General features: G+C 52.0%; 2 protein-coding genes across 6 annotated transcripts in view; one reads left to right on the forward strand and one right to left on the reverse strand.

The window, feature by feature from the left end:
- The window catches only part of NTPCR (nucleoside-triphosphatase, cancer-related), a 30022-nt gene extending 21979 nt beyond the window's left edge, over window positions 1-8043 (forward strand). For both annotated transcript variants that reach the window (XM_019712893.3, XM_019712892.3), the window contains exon 5: window positions 7470-8043. In XM_019712893.3, coding sequence (XP_019568452.3) covers window positions 7470-7500 — 31 coding nt within the window. In that variant the 3' untranslated portion in view covers window positions 7501-8043. The remainder of the gene's footprint in view (window positions 1-7469) is intronic.
- Window positions 8044-13028: 4985 nt separating this feature from the next.
- PCNX2 (pecanex 2) overlaps window positions 13029-23688 on the reverse strand; it is a 240533-nt gene continuing 229873 nt past the window's right edge. For 3 of the 4 annotated variants that reach the window (XM_019712884.3, XM_074316661.2, XM_074316660.2), the window contains 5 exons: window positions 23031-23261; window positions 22191-22465; window positions 21392-21576; window positions 15459-15907; window positions 13029-14011 (listed from right to left, as the gene is read on the reverse strand). In XM_019712884.3, coding sequence (XP_019568443.3) covers window positions 13850-14011; window positions 15459-15907; window positions 21392-21576; window positions 22191-22465; window positions 23031-23261 — 1302 coding nt within the window. In that variant the 3' untranslated portion in view covers window positions 13029-13849. The remainder of the gene's footprint in view (window positions 14012-15458; window positions 15908-21391; window positions 21577-22190; window positions 22466-23030; window positions 23262-23688) is intronic. The other variant, XR_012490740.2, reaches the window with a different exon arrangement.

A 23688-nucleotide genomic window follows, 5' to 3' on the forward strand; every position in this document is an offset into this window, starting at 1 on the left:
ATGGGACGCACGGTCGTGCCTCTCAAGGAAAACAGACCTGGGGACAGTCAAAACTGGGGGCAGAACAGGGAGGACTTGTATGAGCAGAAGGAGAGGCAGGGGTGTCCTGAGGAGAGGGGTTCGTGGGTGGGTTTTCAAAGGAGGAAGTAGGGAAGAGAAGGGCGAGCGTTCCAGGGAAGGAAATAAGTGCTGTACAGTGTGGGGAGCAGCCTCGCCCTGCTAGCCGGTGCGTGCATCGTGCATGTGGAGACAGGACTGAACTCACGATATGGGGGCATTCCTCCACTCAGAGCGATTCATAGGATCGAGACTCACCATTCTCAGTAGTGTCAGGTAAACACAGCATTACTTTTCAGAAGAACACCTGGGCAGAGGTTTTAAAACAACCATCATGAAAATGCATCAGTGATCAATTACAGACATGTTTGAAACAAATGAAAAATAGAAAGTCTCAGCAAAGATATGGAAGATATAAAAAAGCATCAAATGAAAATTTTAGAACTGTAAAATACAATCACTGAATGAAAAAGTCTGGATGGACTCACCAGCAGAATGGTGAATTTGACAAAGACTCAGTGAATTTGACAAAGACTCAGTAGAACAGTAGAAATTACGCAACAAAGAACGACCAAAAACAAACACATGAAGAGTCGAGCCTCAGGGACCTGTGGGGCTATCACGAAAGATCTAACCTTCATATCTTTGGAGGATGGTTTTGGTAATTTAGAAACTTCTGTTGTGGTATATGTGCCAGTACACTTGCCTTCCTGAAAGTTACGCCTCTCTTTCAGAACTTGGTTACATTTTTATCTCGTGTGTCTAGAGTTTACTGCTCTCTAAAGATAGCCACGAAAACTGTTTTTAATTTATTTCGATAGTTGGTTCCCTGAGGCTAATTGTCAGAAAACATTTACTGAAGATGACGATCTTAGTGCTGTAGAGGCAGCTGAGGGAGATTTTCATGGATCGAGAACACTCGAAAGAGCTGTGTGTGCTGTTTTCATCATCCTCGAATTAATAGCATGAAAACAAGATTTTTATCCCTGCTAGTCACTGCTTAAAAAAAGAAAAAATAGGAGTTTGGTCATCTTAGTGGCATTTAGGAAGCATATGTCATTGGATTTCCTTTGAACTATTTCCTTGATGGAAATGCTGGAGAATGTTACCTGCTAGGGGACCGAGGACGCACCTGGAGTCTGCTGAGCACTGACTGAGGTCGTCAGGGAGGCCAGCTGTCACGGGCCTGGGATCTGGGTGCCATGCTCGGCACTGTGCTGCCTCTGCATACAGATGTCATGGTAACCTGCTGAGGGATGTCTCAGCATCTCCGTGTATCGGTGGGAGGTTGCACAACTTGTCCAAGGTCATTCAATTAGGTGGCACAGCTCGGACTCCAAACCCTGAGCCTGAGCCTTCTCCGATAGGGTTGGTGCAGATGATTTGGCTGTGAAACCTCAGATTCCTAGAAATTATTTTGATTTTTCTACCATATAAAAATGTTACTATAACTCAAATCTATTTCACTATTCTGAACTCAGAGCCATTTAAACTTGCTCTTTCCATAAAGTGGTTTTCATAGTTTTAGTTTTTATATGTGGATTGCAAGATCACAAGAGTAATAGGAACTAGGTCCCAACTTCCCTCCAATTTGGAAATTTTAGTCCTCCTCTTACTCTTCCCTCCCGTGTCCTTTTTTTTTTTTTTTTTTTTTAAATCAAGCAAAGCATCAAGCATTTTAATCTCACCAGGAATTTTGTGCTGTCCTCTGGGTCCTCTGGTCCACTCTGTTCTGTAGATACAGGGGTGAGAGTACATCTGTCAACCTCTAGGTCAAAATCAGGTAGAGGTTTTATAGAAATCAATAAGCTAATCCTAAAATTCTTATGGAAATGCGAAAGACCCAGTTAACACAATGTTGAAAAGAAGAACAATGTTGGAGGACTCACCCTTCCTGATTTCAAAACTTACTATTATAGTAATCAAGACAGTCTAGTACTAGCATAAGAATAGACACATAGATCAATGGAATAGAATTCAAAGTCAAGAAATAAACCCTTACATCTATGATCAGTTGGTTTTGGACAAGAGTGCCAGGATAATTTAATGAGCAAAAATATGTTTTCAACAACTGGCGCTGGAAAACTGGACATCCACTTGCAAAAGAATGAATTCTGACTTATCTCACATTATACACGAAAATTAACTCAATATATGGTAGACCTAAATTTAAGAGTTAAAATGATACAACTCTTAGGAAAAAAATATAGGAGCAAATGTTTGTAAACTTGGATTAGGCAAAGTCTTTGACACAATACCAAATGCACAAGTGATGAAAGAAAAGAGAAATAGATCAGTTGGACTTCATCAGAATTAAAAATGTTTGTGCTTCAAAGGACACCATCAAGAAAGTGAAAGGAGAACCTATAGACTGGGGGGAAATATTTATAAATAATATATATGATAAAGGACCTGTATCCCAGGATTTATAGAGAACTTTTATAACTCAATAATAAAAAGACAATAAACCAATTGAAAAATGGGCAAAGGATCTGAAAAGACATTTCCCCAAATATAGACAAGTGGCCAATAAGCTCATGAGAAGATGTGCAGCGTCATTAGTTGTTAGAGGCTGCAAGTGAGAACCACAGTGAGAGACCACTTCACACCCACCAGGATGGCTGTTGTAAAATTAAAGGAAAGAAATGGAAAACGACAAGTATTGGTGAGGACATGGAGAAACTGGAACTCTCGGACCCTGCTGCCAGGAATGTAAAGTGCAGCTCTCGTGGAAAAGTTCTGCCGTTCCTCAAAAAGGAAACTTGGAGTAACTATATAACGTCCATTTCTACGTATTTACCCAAGAGAATTGGAAACATATGTTCATGCAAAAACTTGTACAATAACGTTCATCGCAGCCTTATTCATACTAGCCCCAAAATGGAAATAACACACATGTGCAACTGATGAAGGAATAAACAACATGTGCTGTAAACATATAGTGGGAGATTATTTGAGAATAGGAAGGAATGAAGTGGTGATACATGGATGAGTTACTATCACATTGTGCTACGTGAAAGAGGCCAGTCACAATATTACATATTGTGTGACTCCAGCTGTACACCGTGTCCAGAACAGGCAAATTTATAGCTGCAGAAAGTAGATGAGGGGTCAGCAGGGCTCGGGGGAAGGAGGAAGTGTAGTGAATGAGAATGGGGTTATTGGAGCGGTGATGAAAATATTCTAAATAGGTAGTGTTGATGACAGCACAACTCGGAGGATACTGAAAACCACTGAATTCTACCTGTGAAGAGGTTGAATTTTATGGCATATGATTTATATCTCAGTAAAGCTATTTTATATACTCACACACAGGAGTCAGCAGACAGGATACCCAAACAAAGGGCCATCGCACCTTTCTCCTCTGGGCCACGTGACAGTGCCATTGTACACGGACATGTAGTCCCTCCCTGGCCATGGACACTGGGTTCCTGAAAACCCCACTGCCAAGATAATTCTTGGTTGAAAAAATTGAACCTTCAAGGAAAAGTAGAGTTAGAGGTTTTGGATTCATGAATGATACTATTTTTCAGTTTAATATAATGAAATAGAGAAAACATGTAACAAAGAGACTAGTAATAACTTTTGCTATGTGTGAACTTACTAGTATCATGAGCATTTGCAAATTAATTTCTTTTTGTAATCCCTTGCTTATTAGAAACTGCACAGCCCATCCCATGCAGTTTCAAGGACACGTATGGTTTTGTTTTGCTTTCTTGCATACAGGAGGCATACTAAAAGACCTTTTTCCTCTGCCGGTTCCTCTGCCCAAATGCTCCCAGCTTTCCTTACGTTACGGCTTTCGAGTCGCTAGTAACTCCTAGGTACTTACATGGCCCCCGGAGGCACAGTGACTCGGACACTTAGGCTGGCAGTGTCCTCGTCGTCTTTATTTAACCGCTCAGCTACATTTCAGAGACCCTCCTCGGCTTAGCATTTAGAGTTTATTGCATACCCACCGCGTGCCAGATACTGGATGAAGGAGACACAGCCTGGTCCCCAGGCCACCTGGTCCCCAGGCCACGGGCAGGACAGGGGCTCAGGCTCTGGCCAGCTTCCTTCCTTTCTCGTCAGGCTGCAGTCAGGGAGGAGGAGAGGGGGCAGCTTTGTTCCTTTCTGCAGTCTCCCTCGGCTCCTTTTTCTGTGCCCAGCCCCCACTTTCCTCGTCTAATTAGCCTCAGGAAGCCCTTGCAGCGCATTCTGGTGGTTGAGTAGCAAGTGGGCTAGACGTGTGCAGGGGGAGGCCGAGGCTGGCCGCTGCTGCGGTCCTTGTTCAGCGTTTGCGTTTGGCTTCGCGGACCGGCCCGGAGCGCCGTCCCTGAGCACACGGCCGCCCTCCTGCGTGGTCGTCAGCAGTCCTAGGGCAACCAGACGGGGTCGCAGGGTAGGAAGGGCATGTTTGCATCCCATACACTAACTTGTAATGAGAAAACGTTCTCAAAATGGGGCTTTTCTGGTTTTAATTTGAATTCTTTTTGTATCTAACCGCGGCTTAGAGAGTGTTCTGTGCACGTGGGCAGCAGCAGGCACCGTCCCTGCTGGGCCACCCTGAGCCCCCAGCAGCTCCGGAGCAGGCAGGGCGGGATCTCTGTGGGGCAGGGGCAGGGACTCAGGACTCCTGGGCAGGGAGGAGCCTTCTGTCCTCGTCTGTCCTTAAACCCCATCTCCTCTGCCGTTTGCTCCTGTGTGACACGGGGACAACCCTGCGAGCTGGTGTGGAGTTGAAATGAGGTGACTCGGCCGAAAGCTGAGAGCCGGGACCAGGTTGCCACGTGATGCCGGGTGGAGAAGATGAGGCGTTTCCCGGAAACACGGAATGCCATGGTATCTGTCTTCCCTGAAGTCTCGCCGGCCACGTCCGATTTTTCTGCAGGCCTTGGCTCTGCCACCTAAACAGCCTTCACACGAGACCCGTGTCTCAGGTGATGGCATCCCCTGTCTCCCCTTCATGTCCCTGCACATGCCCCCTGACCGTTCTGGAACAGAAATGGAGCCTTCGGATGACCTGAGGAAGGTCCCCTCCCGCCCTCTCCATCCTCGCTGCTTCTGCTCCTTTTCTCTCGTGTGTATCTCATTGCACCACCTTAACTTACAATGAGCGACATCGGAACCACCCAACACAGAACTGGTGACGTCAGATGCACAAGGTGCCTCTCTGACAGCTCCCTTCCGTGGTGTGTCCTCGGGGACCGTCCAGGCAGCGTGTGCTGAGGACGCAGGTCCTCCGATAACGTTTTGTTCAGTGTCGTTCCTTATAAGGTCGACGTGATTCCTAGGAACTTAACTCTCGTTTCCATCAGTAGCTGGTGGTAACCTGGTTTCATTATATGTCACCTCACTTAAGTCGCAGCTCCTATGGGCACCTGGAGGTGGGGCTCACCTACCTGCCCCTGCTCACCCTTGCCAAGGTACAGTTCATTCTTTCCAGCTGGACAGTGTGTTTCCTTTCCTCCTCCCCACTTCCCGTTTACTTATCATCCCTCTTTCTTCCTCTGCACTCCCCCTCTCCCAGCTCGACCCCTCCTTTCTCTGACATGTATAAAGGAAGTGATGGGCTATTCAGAGAAGAGGAAGGGGCCCCAAATGCCCCTCTTGTCCTCCTTCTGAGGTACCTCTCAGACTTTGCAGGCAGAGCCTAGTGTGAGACCTGGTGAAATGGCGAGGGCAGGACAAGGGGACCTGAGGGCTCTGGCCGCCATCCTTACTCCGCACAGGAGTCCTCCCCAAGAGCCCCCCGAGTTCCAGCACTGGATGCCCGCTGCCTCCTCTCCCCCCTCCACAGGGAGGGTTTCCTTGAAGGCCAATAGCAGAAATGGATTTAGGCTAACTTAAGTGAAAACAGCACAAAAAGCCTTGCACGGCTGCGGTTTCTCTTCAAGCTGAAGGCAGAGCTGATGGTCCACATTTCAGGGGGACAGAGCTGCCCGGGGAGCGACCCGGCAGGGACCAGCAGGCAGTGTCTGGACAGTGCAGTTGGTGCGTCAGCCTCAGCCTTGGCTGCTCAGCTCAGCCCTGTCAGGGCGCAGGCGCTCAGGGAGCTCCTGGCCCAGCTTGTACCTCTTCCCCGAAGGCTGGGTCTTAGATGGGTAGTCTCCCAAAAGAAAGTCAGCCACTTACAGGAAGGGATAGTGGATGCTGGCACCAGAGGGAGGAATCCACTGTGCATTTCCTCATCAGACGTTTATCAGCACCTACTGTGTGCCAGGCCATCCGGTGGACACGGGTGTGAAGTCTGCAGTGGACCAGGCCCGTCTCAGGGCCCACCACCCACCCTGAACCCACTCGGGTTTCCCAGGTGCACTCACTGACCATGAGTTTCTGCTCAGGACATTCCGTCTGGGTGCCCTTCTGTTATTGTCCACCTGTGACAATGAAGTCTGTGGAAGCCTTTCCTGACCCCTCCCCCACCCGCTCTGCCTGCTCCCCATTCTCATGGGTCCTTTGCCATCCACTGTGCACGCTGCGCTTCACGTCTGTCCCTGCGTCCTGGTCTGCGAGCTCTGTGAAGTCAAGCCCTCATCTGAGCCCTTTCTCTGCCCGCAGCACCTTGCCGTTTCTGGGTGGCACTCCATCAGTGCTGAATGGGTGAATGTTGTGTGGGGCCAAACAGGAAGGCACCCGTGAGGGGAGGAGTTGTGGCCCTGCCCTTGCCTGAGCAGCAGCCAGCTCCCCGGGGGTGTCGGAATGCTTCTGTTGTACTCACTGGGACTGTGGCTGTGAAAGAAGGAAAAATGACAAACGTCAAGTAAAGCTCGATAAACTCTTCGTTACTTTTGTTTTTGTCATGGTACCAATTGCAGAGCAAGCACACTGGGGTCTGCAAGCCTGAGGTCTAGTCTGCAGTGCGTCCCCCACTGGCTCTCAGGAAAATGCCTGACTTCTCGGGGTGTCAGCTTCCCCATCTTTCGAAGGTGGAGTTGGCTGATGTCGGGCTCTTGGCAACGCTCAGGTTTTCCAAGTTCATAGAGAGATGAGTAGATGAGTGACCTTTGGGGGCATCCAGGATTGTGGATGTGACATGGCCAGCTGCTCTCCGAGGGCCCACCTGGCTCACTCGGGCAGTTCCTTCCTGTCAGGTCAGCTCACTTCGGGCCGTGTCCCATCCTGCGTCCCATCGTCTGTTCCAGAGTGCCTTGCACGGGCTTCATTCTTAGCTCTTTTTGTGGTTAAATCTGCCAGTTGGAAACGCCCTTTCACTTTGCAGAAGCCGCTGGTGGGATGGGAAGCAGGACAAAGCAGGACACCTGTCCTGCTGCCAGAGCGTCTGGAGAGCTGGGCTTCCTCCCAGGTCACATCTCACAGAACAAACCTCGCCCCTCCACCTTCCGGGCTGTTCTTGTAGAATATGACCTGTCAGAGGACTGAAGACAGGAAAGGAACTCTGAAGCCCACTCTCTCGCTTCTCCCCACAGGTCACCAAGGAGAATAGAAACCACCTTTTGACAGAAATTGTGACGTGTGTGCAGAGCGGCCGGAAATGAAGCTGATCTGTGTCACTGCTTTTCTGCACATGGGGAAATGTGCCCGTTCCCGAGGAGCCTGTCAAGGCTTTGTGCCTGCAGGTTTCTCCAAAGAGCCTGACAGCTGTTTTCCATAAAGTGTTTAAAGGATCGAATTAGCCTTAATGCTGGATTGACTCTAAGACTAACCATCCACTGGGGCTGATTTATGCCGAGAGATTTGTTTATTTCCTCTTGCAGTTGTGCGTATGATTTGGGTAAAGATGAGATGAGAAGTGGTTTTCAGAGTATTCGATGGAGACGGCCCCCCTGAAGCTCATACACGTGTTCACCGCCTCCTCGGTTCTGTGTGTCCTGAGCACCGAGTCCCTTTCCAGGTGCAGCTGCCGTCCCAGCACCTTCAAGTAATGTTATTTGATTTTTAAAAATCACTATTTCAAAAGCAAACCATTTAGGTTTTCCCCTATCCATCTCTTACTGCTTGTGTATTGCTTACTACATTAAAAGTTAATGTGATGTTTGCAGATACATGAGTCCTTGTGTGGGAGGGATAAACAGCCTTAGAAACCAGACCATTTGAGATCTTGCTCCCTGGCCTATGCTGTCAGTTTAGATCAAATAAATTCTTATTTTTAAAAAAAGAAAGAAATGGTGATGGTCTTTGGTACTCAGCAGGCCCTGGCCGGGGGGCACCTCAGAGCCCCACTTTGGCCATATTCTTAAACCTCTCTGTGCCTCGTTTCCTTTCCAGAAAAGGGGGGAAATGAATGTGGTCACAGGGAGGTGATGGCACGTCATGGAAGGAAATGTCACCAGCTGTCTGCATCGTCCCCAGGGAGTCCAGAGGCAGGGCCGGGTCTATCGGAAATGTGTAGGGTGACAAGGGGCAGTTCACAGCTGGGCACTGCAGAAAAGACTGCTGACACCCCAGAATTCATATAGGGTAAAAACTGCCCTTGAGGGGTTGATGGTACTGGAGTGATTAACAGTTTTTAGGTCATTTCTGGTGAAGATCAATGAACTTCCAGGATTTTTTTAGCAACTAGCATTAGCTGCAAAGCTGGCTGGCATTAACGGCAGGTGTGCCCATTTGTACCTGTGTATCAGGCCCAGGGTCTGTAGAGGGAGGTGTCCTGTGACGGCTCTGGGCGCACAACAGGGCAGGAAGCACTCGTGTCTCTTATCCGAGGTAATGGCTTGCCGCCTGTGACAGGCCTTTATGTCAGTGTCGCCTCAGTGCTTCCTCCCAAAGCCGCCTTCTGAAGCTTGGTCTGGATTTGCCAAGCCTTTGAGGGACCACAGCTGACAGGCCCATTAGAATATGAACTGATCCCCTAATAAAAAGGCTACCTTGTCCAGTCTGAGGAAGTGGGCGTCACCGACTCACTGTCCCTGTCTGGCTGGGTTGTTCAGGGAGGCTGAGCTCATGAGGTGTGACAGGTGGGTGTGACCAGCCTGCTCCCAGGATTGGGGGCACACTGAGCACAGGTGTGTCTGCAAGCCTCGGCCTCCTGCATGGCCAGCGCCAGGCCTTGGAACCACCTGCCCGAAGTCCACTCACCCGACTCGCACAGCCCGCAGTGAGCCCCACTCAGCCCTCAGGAGACCCGAGAAGGGAGGCAGCTGGGGAACTCGTCCCCGTGCTCCCTGACAATAGGCCCCGCACGCACCCAAGCCTGGCTGACGTGGGGCTCCATCTCCCGGAAGGCGCTCTGCGTTTACGAGGGTTCACATCCATCCGAAGTCTGAAGGGACAGCTTTCCTTTGCTGCTTGTCTTTGTTTTCAGTCATGACTGTTTAGTAGACTTCAGTTTTGTCTTACGTTAGAAGGAAAGCAATGAAATCTATTCCAATAAAGTAAAATAGCTAGTTTGAGGGCACTTAGCGCTGAAGCCAAATGTGGTTCTGGAAGGGTGAGAGCGTTATGACCCCCTAGAAGTCTGATCAGGACGGCCCCTGACGCTTGCAGGGTGCTGGGAGCTTCGGCCAGAGTGGCAGATGCAGGATTTGAGGCCCAGCCCACGTGGCTCCGAAGCCCATGCCCGTCCCATCACTCCCACTGCTCAGGCTTTCAGTCTTTCTCAGTGTCATGTGCCCCCAGACTTCAGGTGACATTTCAGTGTTTTTCAGTGTGTCACATGCCCCTAGACCTCAGATGACATTTCTTCAGTCTTTTTCAGTGTCATGTATGTGCCCCCAGATCTAAGGTGACATTTAGTGTGACAAACTAGCTGTTACCGATCAAAAGAGCATTTATTGTCTGTCAGCTGTGAGAAAGTCCGTAAATAACCCTTATATTACTTGGTTAAATAGACTGACAGGGTGACAGGGAGCATGCATGAAGATGTCAGACACTGTGTGTTTTAAGAAACAAAATTTAATAAAGGATTATGTTATAGTCTGATGTCTCTGCCTTCCCCTCCCCCATTCATATGTTGAATCTAACCTCCATTGTCATGGTATGTAGAGGTGGGCCTTTGGGAGGTGATGAGGGGACTAGGATTAGTGCCCTTATAAAAGAGACCCTACTGAGCTCTCGCCCCTTCTGCCATGTGAGGACAGTGAGAAGACAGAAGGTGATGATCCAGGAAGTGGCCTCACCAGACACGGATCTGCTGGCACCTTGATCTTGGCCTTCGCAGCCTCCAGAACTGCGAGAACTAAGTGTTTCTTGTTTCGGCAGCTCTTGGTATCTGATAAGATGAATTCACAAATAACTCTGCCTCGGGGCCAAACGTGCGGAACCTGTAGGAGCAGCCTCTGCTGAGGTTTAAAGGAGGAAGCGATGACGGGGTCAGGAAGAGACGCCGAGGCACAGCACATGCGGCCACTCAGCACAAGCCAGGACTAGAGCAGGAGAGGCTGAGCCCTGCCCTGTGGGGCCCCCAGTCGGGGGGGTGCCTTCGGAGAGGAAGGGTGCAGTGTCAGGGTGGGTGGAGAGTGGGAGTTCTCTCCCATACGTGAGTTGGAAATGCCTACTGTTCAAACAAATCCAGATGCCTCACAGACATTTGGTTCTGAGTGGAGACTTCGAAGAATTCGCTTTGCAAAGCACAGACTGCCGTGCATCTCCTGCATGAAGGATGTAAGCTAGAACAGCGTGGTTGGATGGGGCAAAGCAGAGCTGCTTTAGGAATGAGGGTCCTAAATCCTGCCATCTTCTCCCCGTCGCAGATCGGACCGCCAGCGCTTAACATACAGTGTTAACACACAGTGTTATCAACTGTTTCTTTTTACCTCTGAATAAGAGTGAGCACATGTAGGGAGATGGGTGAATCTTACATTCAGAGAATAATCTGATTATTGTGACTGAAAGGAAGAGATTCCCAGTAAAGTTGGCAGTTCAGTCACTCACCCCATTCCCAGCCCTCAGATCATCAGGCCGGGTGTGGGGCAACAGCCGCACAGAAGTAGTGGAAAGGGCCTTGTCCCCTTTCTTTTCCTGTCCTGCCACCTCTTTCTGCTCATGCAAGGTTGTCTGGGAAGAGTGTGTGAGTGTGTGTCTGTGTGTGTGTGTGTGTGTGTGTGTGTGTGTGCGCGCACGATGACATGCTTATGTCCCTGAAGCTCAGTGACTTGGGACATAACAGGAAAGGCAGAGGGGCTGGAGAGGAGAGGCCTAAGTGAACGGGTGTCACGTTGCACGTTTTATGAGCAAAGAGAAGTTAGAGCATCGCGTGATTTCAGAAAACTACTTGCTAGACAGACGATTTCAACACAGTGCAAAATTTAGAATCAATAATGTCAGAAAGCCACAAGATTTATATAAAAGCAAGCACTACGGTTTTGTCTTTAGAGGAGAGAATTTTGGCCAGTGTCCACATGCAGAGAATAACTCTCTAGCTGTATGCCGGCAGAACATTTGAGTAACTGGCAGGAACTGTCACGTTAGGAATAGCTCTTCTAAATGGGGGCTAATAATATGATATTTTGCAAGGACTACTCTGATAAACAGCCGACAGGTTGAAGACCAGATTAACAAGCTGTCATGCGGGGTCTCAGCTCCCGCTCCCCACACAAGAACGCAGAATATGGTGAGGCCAAAAAAGGAACACCCACAGAGCCATAGATAGGGGAGTCATACCACTATATTCTTGCTGGCGGCTGGGTTGGAGACACAGGAAGCAGGAGCCACACGTTCCGCAATCAGCCATACACTTCTCTGCCAACCAACCTCACTTGCTAACTGCAATCCACCTTGCTAGCTCAGCCATGGCAGTTATATCAGTGGCCAATGGCTCACTGGTTATAGCTGATGGCCAGCTAGCCACAGCTGATGGCCATCTAAGACCTGAGCCAGCATCTTTCCATGTGAGGCCGAGAGACTGGAAACTGCTCTCTGGGACTCTGTCCCCACACAAGCTCATGAGTTGTAAAGATAAAAGTTGTTTTCCACAATTGAAAACAAAACAAAAACGTGACTGCATCTGTGAAAGCCACAAAGAGTCGTGGGGTGAGTTCGACATCGCTCTTCCCTTTCAGGCACACGCACCTGTGGGCGGAAGTACGCGCAAGACCGGCTCACAGCTGTCTCTGCCTTCATTGGTGACTCGTTACATTAGTGTCTGGTGTTGTGGCTAAACCACAAATTTCCCTCTCCTCTGGCTTCCGCAAAGGCTGCACTGAGCACTGGGATAGGTATGGTTCAGAAGTCAGAGGAGCCGGGGAGATTCCCGAGGAAGGAAATACTGGTGCCCCCAGGGCTCTTTGGCCTTCTCATCTGAATGGTCCTTTACGGGTTGGCTTCCTGGGAGGTTTCAACTTCTGTTGGACCTGGTGGCTTTCTGTTTCTTCCTTCTGGATGCACAAGGAGTGGCCAGTTGTGCATCATTTTTCTTACTAAATTCAAGGAGACACCCTACATGGGGAGGCCCCACTCATAGCTCAGGACCTGCCATATGGCCCCTGGGGCTTGGCCGCAAAGTTGCCCAAGAGGATTTCAGGAGCTCCAGCTGAGTCGGTTTGACCAACTTTGAGAACTGCATGAGGTTATATCAGCTCCTCATTCGACAATCACCTGCATATAAATCGGAAGTACCAAGTTTTTGTCTCCAGGGGCTGCTGGTTTGAGGATAATGCACTCTGACTATAGAGCCCGCCTATTGTTATTGATTGATAATTTTTTTTTTTTTTAACTGAAACAGAACAAAAAAACACATTACCATCTATTTCCAAGGGGTAAGGAATTGCGTATAATACCCTGGCCTTGCCCCAAAACTGCTGAACCCTAGAGACCTTGAAATTTGTAAGACTGTTTCCAAATTCAGTATTTCTAACTGTGGTCTTTTCAGCGGGTCATGCATGCCATTCCTTGTGGGCTGTGTCCTTGTAAGATTTCCATGGCCCCTTGCCCTGCCTCCTCTCAGCAAGGAGCCAGCCATCTTTCTGTTCTACCCCATGGAAATCTTAAGATGGGAAAAAATGTCTCAGAATTTGCCCAAATGTCATTCTCACAGATTTGTTTTTTAGAAATAATAGTTTCAGCAGAACTCAAGCAACTGGACACAGCAATAACTATAAACCCTTTAATTCCCCAAACAAAGGCGTGTGCAAGTGACACCGTAGGGACTGCTTGGCTTGGAGAACAAGCGGAGGGTCCCATGGGGCACGGGGCACGGGGGCGGGGCCAGCCTGGCAGCTGTGGGAATCACTCTGCCCGCCCAGGGTCATGTCCTCCCAGGACGGCTTCCAGCTTCGTGTGGACGTGGACCAGACTCCCACACTCCCCTCTCCAGGGACAGCTGGCTGTGGCACAGGGCATTGTGGACAGGGCTGCATGCACTACCACGTTTCTTGCAATGAAGCTGTCGCCGGTTTATACTTAACATCTGCATAAATATTATAAAGAAGTGCGATTTTCTTTATGTGTGGGCATAACAGCAGTGCACTGGACCGGCGGAGGCATGACTCTATGAAACGCCAGTTAAATAACATGCAGCTGTCATACTTCCATCAGGTAGTTATGTGCCCCTCTCCCCCAGTTGTGTGAAGATGGTGCATGGCTTTTGTTTGAATCTTCACGTTCTGGAAAGTGTTTTGTGCCTCCCGGTCCCAGCCCTGGGCGCAGTGAGCGCTTGGAGCAGCATGGGGGGTAGGAGGCCTGGTGTCGAGTGGTTGTTGTGGTTGTTGTTTTTCATCGTGCGAGATGTTTTTCAAGATCCTGAGATAAAGTTATTCAGTTTTCTACAACAGCTCTCGTTTTTCCACAGGAAGGGCCTCATGTGGATGGCAATATTTGCTCTTTTCACTTTTGGGGAGAAGGGAGAAAAAGAAAGGGGAAGCTGTGGGGATCTGTCTGTCCCGGCCGCGGGGGCCCTTCCAATCCTGTGCACCTATTGCTCATCAGAGGCACTCTGCTGGGAAGCCGTGTCGTCCAGGCCGATGTCCTCCTGGCTGGCTCTTCTGCAGACCACCCCGAGGCCCTCAGCCCGACGGCGGCCCTGAAGCTGCCTCTGCTCGAGGCCCTCGGTGGGTTCACATGGCTCGGAGAAATGCTTCCAAAGAGAAAAGAGAAGCAAATGGCTCAGCAGACAGGTGTGGCCACTTCAAACTACCACCTCACTGCCTGCTTATTGACCGACTAAACCTGAAGTCGGGTCAGATTACAGAGGACGAAAAGGGCGGCCTTGGAGGAGGATGTAACATGGGCTGCAGAGGTGCCTCTGAACGTGGGGACCCACTCTCAGGTAATCTGGACATGCTGAAAAGATGACCTTGGGTAAAAGGTCATTTGTGTGCCTGGATTTCCTGGGTTTTGGTCAGTGTCACTTCATAGACACTTAGCCCCTGTCACAAATGCTGAGTCCTACAGGTTTGACCCCGAACAGGAATCCAGAGGCCTTTTATTCTGGATGCATAGAGTCCCAAGGGCTCGGTCATCCATGCTGGAGAGAATTTGCCAGAATCCCAGATTACACCCACAGTCTGTGTCTTAAACACAGATTGGGGGCGTGAGAAAGGTATGATGATATTCTGTGCATTTTTCTTGAGGAAATGAAAAAAAGGAAGTTTGTTAATACATTTAGTTATCTAACTAAACTGAGTTACAATCCCAAAAGTAACCAGTTTCCCTGTCTTGGCTGGTGTGATGGGGGGTGAGGGGGTGGGTGGTGGGGGCTGCAGGAAGCCCATAGAACCCCCCCCCCCCCAGGTGGCACGGCACTGCTGCAGTTCCATGGCTCTTCTTAGGGAGGTTCGTGCCAGCTTCGGTTTCTTGGTGGCTGAGAGTGGCCGCCATGGCCCCTGGGGCAGGCACCTGCCTGGAGGGCTTCTCCTGTGGGAAGGAGGAAGGCCCCCCACCATCCCCCTGCAGGTACTGCACCCTTGGCCAGGACAAGGCGTAGCCGTTCCAGAGGAGCGTGGGGCATCTGCCAACTGACATGAGGGCTGCCTTGATGCCTCCTATTTTCCCTCCCTGCTGCAGTACAGAAGAGAACTGCTGGGTATTTATTACTTACGAAGCTCAAGTATTCATCTAATATCAGCTAGCTCATAACTCTAGGTGAGTAACAGTTTATTTGGGGCAAATCCTCAAAACTCTCCATTTTAATGTTTAAATACTTAGAAGTAAATATGTAGAAATACATCTCGGCAGCTTTGAAATCAGATCTGGTGGACGACCTCTGTGGTGATCGAACTCCAGTGTTGATGTGTGTCCTCTGGGGCCAGATTAACGTGAAAAGAAACTAAGGTGACACATGTTCTGCTGTGTGGATGAGTGGAGAATGTCCCCACGCCCCGGGCTCAGATGACAACAGTACCCCACCTGGGTATTATTACCTACAGGACGTGTGCTACGTATCTGGGCTGCTTCAGAGCTCGGCCCAACCCTCTCCTGTCTGATGACCTGCCATCTGTCACCGTGGAGACAGCGGTGGGAGTCTGCAGGCAGATGGCCGGGGGCCACAGGCCCGGAGCCTGCCCACCCGCTGAGCGCCTTACCCGTGTGGCCTGGCTGGCGGCCCGCGCCGAGGGGCCCATCATGATGTTGACGCTGCTGGACGACTGGGTATCACTGGTGCTGCCTCCCTCTGCGGCAGAGAGGCCGGAGATGACGAGCGCACTGGAGAAGCTCCGCTTGCCGAAGAGGAAGCTCAGGGTGGAGCTGGTGGACGAGCCCAGGCTGGACCTGATGAGCGCCTCGGCCCGCTCGCGGACACTCAGGTGGCCGGTGGTGGTGACAGGCGGGGGCTGCGAGTGCAGGGACGTGGCAGAGGTGTGTAAGGACAGCCGGCTGCCCGAGAGCCTCGGGGCCAGCCCGTGGACCGACGAGGACGTCTGCAGGAAGGCCTGGTGGCTTTCTAAGATTGGCCCGGAGGAGCTCAAGATGGGCGGCCTCTGGCTTAACGCCCCGTGTGCCTGGACAGACTGACTCCTGCCTTTCCTCCTGCCTTTAAAAGAAAGGAGAACAGGTGGCCATGGCAACGTCAGTGTTTGCGCAGTGAGGGGGCGGCCTACTCTTCCTGGGCCTCGGAACCCAGGTGGCTGCCCCTTACTCCCCCCGCCCCCCCCCACTTTGAAGGCCAGCCTGAGGGCTGCCAGCCCCACTGAGGGGCTCTCCTGAGGGGTGGGAGGCGTGGGTGTGGGGGCCGTGGCCAGGGTGATGGACCTGTCCGGTTTGCCCAGGACTTTCCTGCTCTAACACTAACACCCCACCTTCCTGGCAGACCAGACGGGACCAGCTGCATAACCTGCCCCCCTTGAGCAAATCCTATTTTGTTCCTGCTTCAGGACTCACGTTGCTGTGCTCCTCCCCTAAGCAGTGATAAAGGGAAAACATGCAGGTTTTTATCATTTTCTGTTGCCTTAAAAAAGGGGAGGAAAAAGGGCAGAGCCTCATGTTGTGGCCTTTGTTTTCTAGAAAAGTTTTCCCTTGAGATCCAGGTCTTTAAGAGGAAGCCTTCCCTGCCCCCCCACGGGCTGGCGGCATTACTGGCCAGGCCCAGGCCTCCACGGACACAACCATCGCCTAGTGTGGCTCCAGCTCCCTGTGCCAGTTGTCCCTCCCCTCGGGGCCCCAGCTCTTGCTGAGACTTTTTGACGAAAGGGGTTGGACTGCCCCAAATATTTGGTCCTGTCGATGTCTCTAGGACAGGGACGACTTAAAATGCATGTCCTGTGCCTGACCTGCCCCTGTAGCTTTATGGGCCAAGCAGGTAGGAGGGAACCTGTGCTCAGCAGAATGCTGAATTGCGTCTCTTAAGCATCTATAACTACTAGGGCCGAATTTTAAAATACTATTTAGAAGGAAGCAGCTAGTGACATCACAGTTCTACCAACTGCCTTATGGGCATGTCTCCTGAAGCTGCTCATTCAATCCGTAAAGACGGGGTGGAGGGTGGGCACCGAAAAGGACTGTATTTTCCCATGTTGCACCTCACCCTAAATTCCTAAATTATTAATTGTGCATCCAGGGTTTCTAGAATATTTATGTGTATCTATAGAAGAACCCCCCGAGAGGACACACATCTTGTGAGAGCACTCCTTAGGAAACAAATGCTAATATGGAGATTCCCAGGGTCCCCCCAACCCCACGCCTGCCCACAGCAGGTTACTGGCTGGAAGGGCCCTTTGCTTCACGTTGACCTTAGTGCTTAGAAGACAGGGTGCTCCCACCCCCGCAATGGTGCTACTCAGCCCTGCAGGGCTGGCATTACCCTCCCTGGCATGAGGGTGGGCAGCCCCTGGCATTGGCTTTCACCCGGGGCCGAGCCCATCTGGAAGGTCCCTGCTGAATAGTTGAATACGTTACTTTTAGAGAGGAAAAAAGAGGGGCCCTGATGAATCAGAATTAAGAACAGAGATGGTGATTTGTTAGTTTATTCAGAGTCTGGCGAGGCCAAACATCTGTTTGTGATTTATACCGTAATGCTGACTGCTGCCCAGAACCGCTCCAGTCATCCCAAGTCAGTGACTCTGAGGCCAGGTGGAGGACCACCCGGGCTCGGTGGGGGCTTTCCCAGCAAATTCCAGAAGGAGAGGGACAAAGACCCCTGTGTGTCAGTGAGTGGGGAAGGGTCTGTTCTCTGCAGGACGAGGCCACCTCCCCCCACCCTCATTGCTTCGGGTTTGCTTGTTGCTTTTGTTGTTGCTGCGCTTGATTTTTTGGTAAATTTAATTTTACACATGGAACAAGTGAGCAAACCATGCTAAATGCTTTTATGCTGCTCAGTACCACTGTTTCTTCATTCAACTTTGCCACTTCTTTCATTATTGAAGTCTGGGTGTTTTCAGGGAAAACCTCCTTAGAACCTGGTTGAAATACCACATGAACAACCCTTCTTGGTTCATCATCCCGGCACTGTGCCTTCATCTTTGATTGTCACCTGACAGGTTGGTCCTCACCAACAGGACAGCAGACTCTTCCTCTCCTAACTGCTCAGGTAGGTCGCCAGCCTTTGCCAGGTGGACTGGGACCCCTTCCAGCTGGGACATACACTGTTTACCTCAGCAAGAAGACTGCAGGTTGTTGGGCCGCAGCTGAGGCTGCACTGAGTGCCTGGCAGCCGGGGACACCTGGGGTGACGTGCTGGGCACGCCAGGAGCAGCACATGTCACCCGTCCTGGGAGGGGGGCCCTGCTTGTGGGGACTCAGGCAGGACCCTAGTCCTCTGAGAGCCTGGCAAGGGCCCAGTATTGGGACACTTGGCTGGGAACTGAGGCAGGGACCAAGGGAGGGAGCAGGTGCATCCCCAGTTATGGGAATTAAGCCTTGGGCACTGTGTGTAAAATAAGACCCGTTCTTAGAATTTGGTTCACATTCATCGTCCAGACCCGCCCTTCATCACTCCATGGCTGAGCTTCTGGGTCGTGCCCCGCCCAGGGTGAGGTCCTTCACTTCCAGTGCCCTGGACTCCCTCCGGCAGGGCACTTAGCACACCTGTCCTGACTGCCTTTGTGGCATCACATGGCCCTGTCTACCCGTCACCCCACCGCTCTAACGTGATGGATGATGACTGCATCATTTCTGCAGGCACCACACACACACTGACTGACAATAAGGGACATGAGGGACCAACCTGCAAAACTGCATCAGCCAGGTAACCACATTCCCAGCTCCCACCCCAAAGGGGCTCAGCCTCTAGTTCCCAAATGGTTCTAATGGCCAAGGTTAAGAAGCCCTGTACACACACACCCCCCCAACCCCGACTTTCTGGGGCCAACTCTTTTTAATCAGAAGAATGACCTGAACCAACATAAGGTAACAGTGTTCTGGCTGCTGTAAGGAGAAGAGCTGTATGGTTTTGTGTTGTCAGGGTTGTAGGAACAGCCAGAGAGAAAGCACAAGGGAGAGATGCTTCCTTTGGATGAAGTGGGTGGGACTGGGGGCCTTGTCCGTCTCCCCCCTCTCCTCCCAGCTCTCTGACTCTGCGGGGCCACCAGGTCTCAGGAAAACTCCCAGAGTGCAGTGCTTCCTTCCGCAGGCATGTCAGCTTGTTGAGCAAGGGGAGGGACCTGTGGCTGTCCCTTGTCCCCTTTCCTCCCCCTACCCACAGTGGGGACCTAAACTAACCCTACTGGCTGCTTCAGGAAAAACTGGCACCGGTTTTGCCTGCTGTGGGTCAGAAGGAAGACCAGTTGTAAGAGGGGCCCTTGCCAGCAGGAGACAGGGTGGGAAGGGGCACTGCCCATAGCACAGACGCAGGGCTGGGAGCGAGGGCGGTGTGGTGGCTCCGTTAGCCCCTTCCCAGCTCGGGAACAAGGAAAGGCAGCATCCCAGCACAGGTGATGGGACCCTGTGCGGCAGTTAGGATCGCAGGTTCTGGGCTCGTCCTGCCTGGGTTTGAATCCCAGGTCAGGAACGGACTAGCCGGGTGATTCTAGGCAGTGACTTAACTTCTGTGTCGAGTTTCATCGGCTACAAGATAAGAACAGAGAAAGTTCCTGTCTCTTAGGGTCACTTGGGTTAGGATGAAGTGACTGCTTTTGGCACACGCTGGGCACTGGAGGCGGCTGCTGCTGACTGCATTTTCTCATGGTGGCCGGGATGCCGTCAACAGGAGCTGAACTCACAGGGAGCGGGAGCGGGAGCGGGAGCGGGAGCAGGACACACTGGCCTCGGAGCCTGGGGCTGGCAGCTGCAGGTGGGCTCGCATGCCTCGTTACCTTGGACAGCACAGAAAGCCAGGAGTGCCCTTGGTAGGGGCAGTTGTAAGAAGCAAAAATGCAGAAGTGGCAGCTAGTCTGGGTTCTGGGACATCCTGCTCCGACATGTGTCACACGAGTGTGTGAGGCTGCTGGCCTGGCCTTGGCTGTGAATGGGAGGGATGCTCATTACCCCATTTCAGGAGAAGAAAGAACTCACTCTCCTTTTGGCTGGCGCTGCCTCACTGGTCAGAAACGGGCGAGGCCTCTCACTAAGCCAAGGCTGCTCCAGCCCCCCTGTCTCCACCTCCAAAAGCTGTGCCCCTCCGGCCACCTCCCCTCATGCCAGTCTCCCTCCGGTTCAGACGAGCCACCTGGACCAGCAAACGCCAGACATCCAGGCATTTCTCCATTTGGAACCTACTTAAACTTTCCCATCTGTAAAGTCACTTATGTGATTTTGAAACTTACATTTCTCATACGATAACAACTGTTAACTAAGCAATGAGAGAGCCCGGCCTGTGAGCCAGCCACATGCCACAGCCTCTGGCTGCCAGGCACTCTGCTCAGGGTCAGGCAGGTGGCCAGGCCTGGGGAAGGGGGCCCTTTCCCTGCTAAGCAGCTAATACCGACTACTTTGCCCATCTACCTAGCGACCCCTCTCTCTCAACCTTCCCTCCCTTGTTTTCTTCCTTCCTTCCTTCCTTCCCTCCCTCCCTCCCTCCCTCCCTCCCTCCCTCCCTCCCTCCCTCCCTCCTTCCATCTGTCTATTCTCTCTCTCTCTCTCTCTCTCTCTCTCTCTCTCTCTCTCTCATCTATCTATCTATCTATCTATCTATCTATCTATCTATCTATCTATCTATCTATCTCTTCTCTCCACCTACCACCTTTCCCATGTTGGAATGAATCCTTACCATTTCAGTTAAACCCTCAGCCTTGCTCTGGGCCCCTCCAGGAGGCAGGACTGTCCCTTGCTAACTCACTGGTGTGGAGCTGGCAGGTGGAGCAGTCACAGACAGGCACTTACCGAATGCTTCTGGATGGCGAGGAAACACGAAGACCAAGGATAAAACCACCTAGCCAAGCGCCCTATGCTGGTGGGAACCAGGATGGAGCGTCCATCTCTCCTGCATCTGCCTGGCACATCCTCTGTAAGCCTCAGGGTCGCCTCCCCTAACCCGGCCCAGCCTCCTACCCCTCCACGTGGTCAAGCCTAACTAGGCGGGCTGTAGTTTAAATGTGATTTTAAACTTTAAACTGCCCGATCTTGACCGAGGCACCTCCTTCACTCCCATCCGCTGGCTCCTTCTTCCTTTAAATGTCAGGTACAATGTAGGGGGGTGAAAACTAGAGAGGAGCAGGAAGGGGAGGGCAGGAGGCCTGTCTGTGCCACCACAGACTTGGAGGGGGGTGGGGACCACCTCGCAGAAAGATGAAAATGCCATCATGGATCAAGAGCCCCTCCAGCTAGCCACAAAAGGCACCTGATCAAGTGGTCCCTGGATGAGTGAGATGAGATGGAAAGCGAGAGACTGGGCAGATGGACAGACAGACGCTGCTGGCTGAGGTGATGGACAGACATGGACAAAGGATAAAAGCTGAATCTAAGAGAGAGTTTCTTCCTGAGCAGACGTGCAAGAGTTGGTAAATTTTGGGCGTCCTCTGTCCCAATACTGATTTTTCTTGCAAAAAGGAGCTCTCAGAAGTTAGAATGACACACAGCCCTCCGTGTTGGCCACCAGGACCAAAGGTGCCTTTATCAGTAACTGTGAAGCCTCTGCTGCACCCACCTGTCCGCCGTGGCCCTTCCCGGGGTGACCAGTGGTGGGCCCCCTGTTTTCTGGGCTGTTCTGTGCTGCTCTCCCGGCTCTCCCCACTCGGGGCGCTGCTGCCGCCTGCGGACGGGCGCCCCCTGCCGTCCACATCGTCAGCGTCACCAGCAGTGCGCGGGCCAGCATCACAGTCCTTCCGAATTCTGTGGGAGGGAGAAGCGTCCCACGGTTCTCGCCCAAACATCCCCACACGCCCACGCTGAGTCAGGATGGAAGGCACACGCCACAGGTGAGCAGCACACCTGGGATGCAGGTGGACAGAGGGGCTCTGGGTCCCCAAACCTCAGTGTCTAATGAATGAAAACCCTGCGCCATGATGAGTAAGCTGCAGTCTCAACCGTCCACAAGAAAACTGGGCTTGGAGGCCTGAGACGGAGCTCTGCCATGTGCAGGTGAAACTTCTAGAACTCATTGCAACTAACCAGAGACACGCTCACAACCAGGGAAGAAGACTTAGGGACGAGAGCTGAGGGCTGGGGCAGTCCTGGACGGACTCCCTGCAACAGACCTGGGACTTCGGGCCTGATGACACAGAAGCTGCGCAGCGGGCTGTGTGGGAACTCAAGCCTGGTGCTCAGCGTGGGGGCGTGCGGGAAACAGGCCCCACTGACTGATGCCCTGACCCTGCGAGGACACGTGGGATGGCAGTTTTAGTCATGAGAAAGCGGCAGCGATGACAGCGACACCAACAGAAGCCCTAGAGCTCCCCACGCCCCTGCCCCAGCGTCCGGGTGAAGGCCTGGCCGTGGGGACCTACCTTACCCACTTGGTCCGCAGCCACGTCCTAATGCTGTCCACAGTGACGGGCCCACTCCACACCTTCCTCAGCTGCCGGTGGGTCCCCAGGTAGGACGTGGTGAGGGGGGAGACGTACATGGGGTAGCCCAGAGGCTGGTCGCAGGAGGAGTTGATGAGGTTGCGGAGGACCTGCTTGTTGTTCTGGATGCTTCCACGCTCGGGGTTGCAGTTCCGCAGGAAAATGAGCTCCTGCTGCTGCCCGGCCCACAGCCCGCGGACACACTCCTTGTTGACCTACGGGGAAAAGCAGTGTGTTTCCTGCCCGTGGGGGTCAGTGTGCAGTGAGTGAGCCTCGCTCCGGGGCTGCGGATCCTTCGGCCTAAAGCTCTGTCGCCACGGGGAATCCTACAAGAGGACATGATGCCACTTTCACGGGAAACACACAGCAAATGGGAAGGCCTCGGGGTTTTGTTCCCCCGCAGGGGTTTGAAGCACATTAAAGGAGAATTATTGGGGAGGAAGTTCTTGGGTCCAGAAATAGGTTACAGGAAAGGTCTGGAATTAGGACGCCTTTAAAAGACAGGCTGGGTCCTGACCTCCACCTGTATTGTATGTGCGTCTCCCAGGACTTCTTGCCAAAGCCCTCGCTGACACACCGGCTGTCTGAGGTGGGACGTGGCCCTGACAGGGCCGCAGCTGTGGGTCCGACCTCTGCTTGCTGCCCAGCACCCCTCTGAGACCGAGTCTGAACAGGCGATGCAGGCTCAGACTCGGGCGTTGGTTCCAACCACCACTCAGTTCCTTCTCACACAGTCCCCACGGGAGACTCGTGCCCACCTGGGAAGAGCGGCCACCGTACCTTGATCACTTTGAAGCTCAGGAAGCTCCTGTGCAGCATGATGACCTTGTACTCGTCAGTGCCCTCGTCCACCACGTGTCTCAGGGTCAGTAGCTCCTCCTTGTTGGAGAGCACCGCGCCCCTCCAGGCCGGGTCGCCCTCGTGGCAGATGACCACCTTCTTCTCAAAGGACTGGATGGCCTCGTAGAGGACCACTGGGTCCTCGTACTCATCAGGGCACGTGAACTGGTCCTGGAGGAAATAAGTCCACCCGTGGGCTCGCTGGGGACAGCGAGCTGATGCTTGGATGAGTGTGAGACGGCCACTGGGCCGGTGACCTGCAGGGCCAAGTGCACTTCCACATGTCACTCTCCACCGCTCTGTGTGAATCCTGATCTGGATGGAGGCCGCGCCTCGTCCCATGGTCCTAACGCTGGGACGTGCCTAGAGAAAGAGCTTCGTGCCCTGTGTTTTTTTGGACTTTTCGGTACAGTTTGGGCACTTCTGATACGTCATTTCCTCTGGCCAACTTCCCTCTTCCATCCTAGTGACCAATGTCAAGACTACCCAAACGGCCTCAGTGCTTAGTTGTCTAAATAATAAACTCACTCACTTACGTCATGCCAAGAAAGGGGCCCCTATTTCTGAAAGCTTATTTTATTTCCTAATGTTTCAGGCT

The sequence above is a fragment of the Rhinolophus sinicus genome, chromosome 6 (genome assembly GCF_057876585.1).
Source record: "Rhinolophus sinicus isolate RSI-liver-muscle chromosome 6, RSI-T2T, whole genome shotgun sequence".
NCBI classification, from domain to species: Eukaryota; Metazoa; Chordata; class Mammalia; order Chiroptera; family Rhinolophidae; genus Rhinolophus; species Rhinolophus sinicus.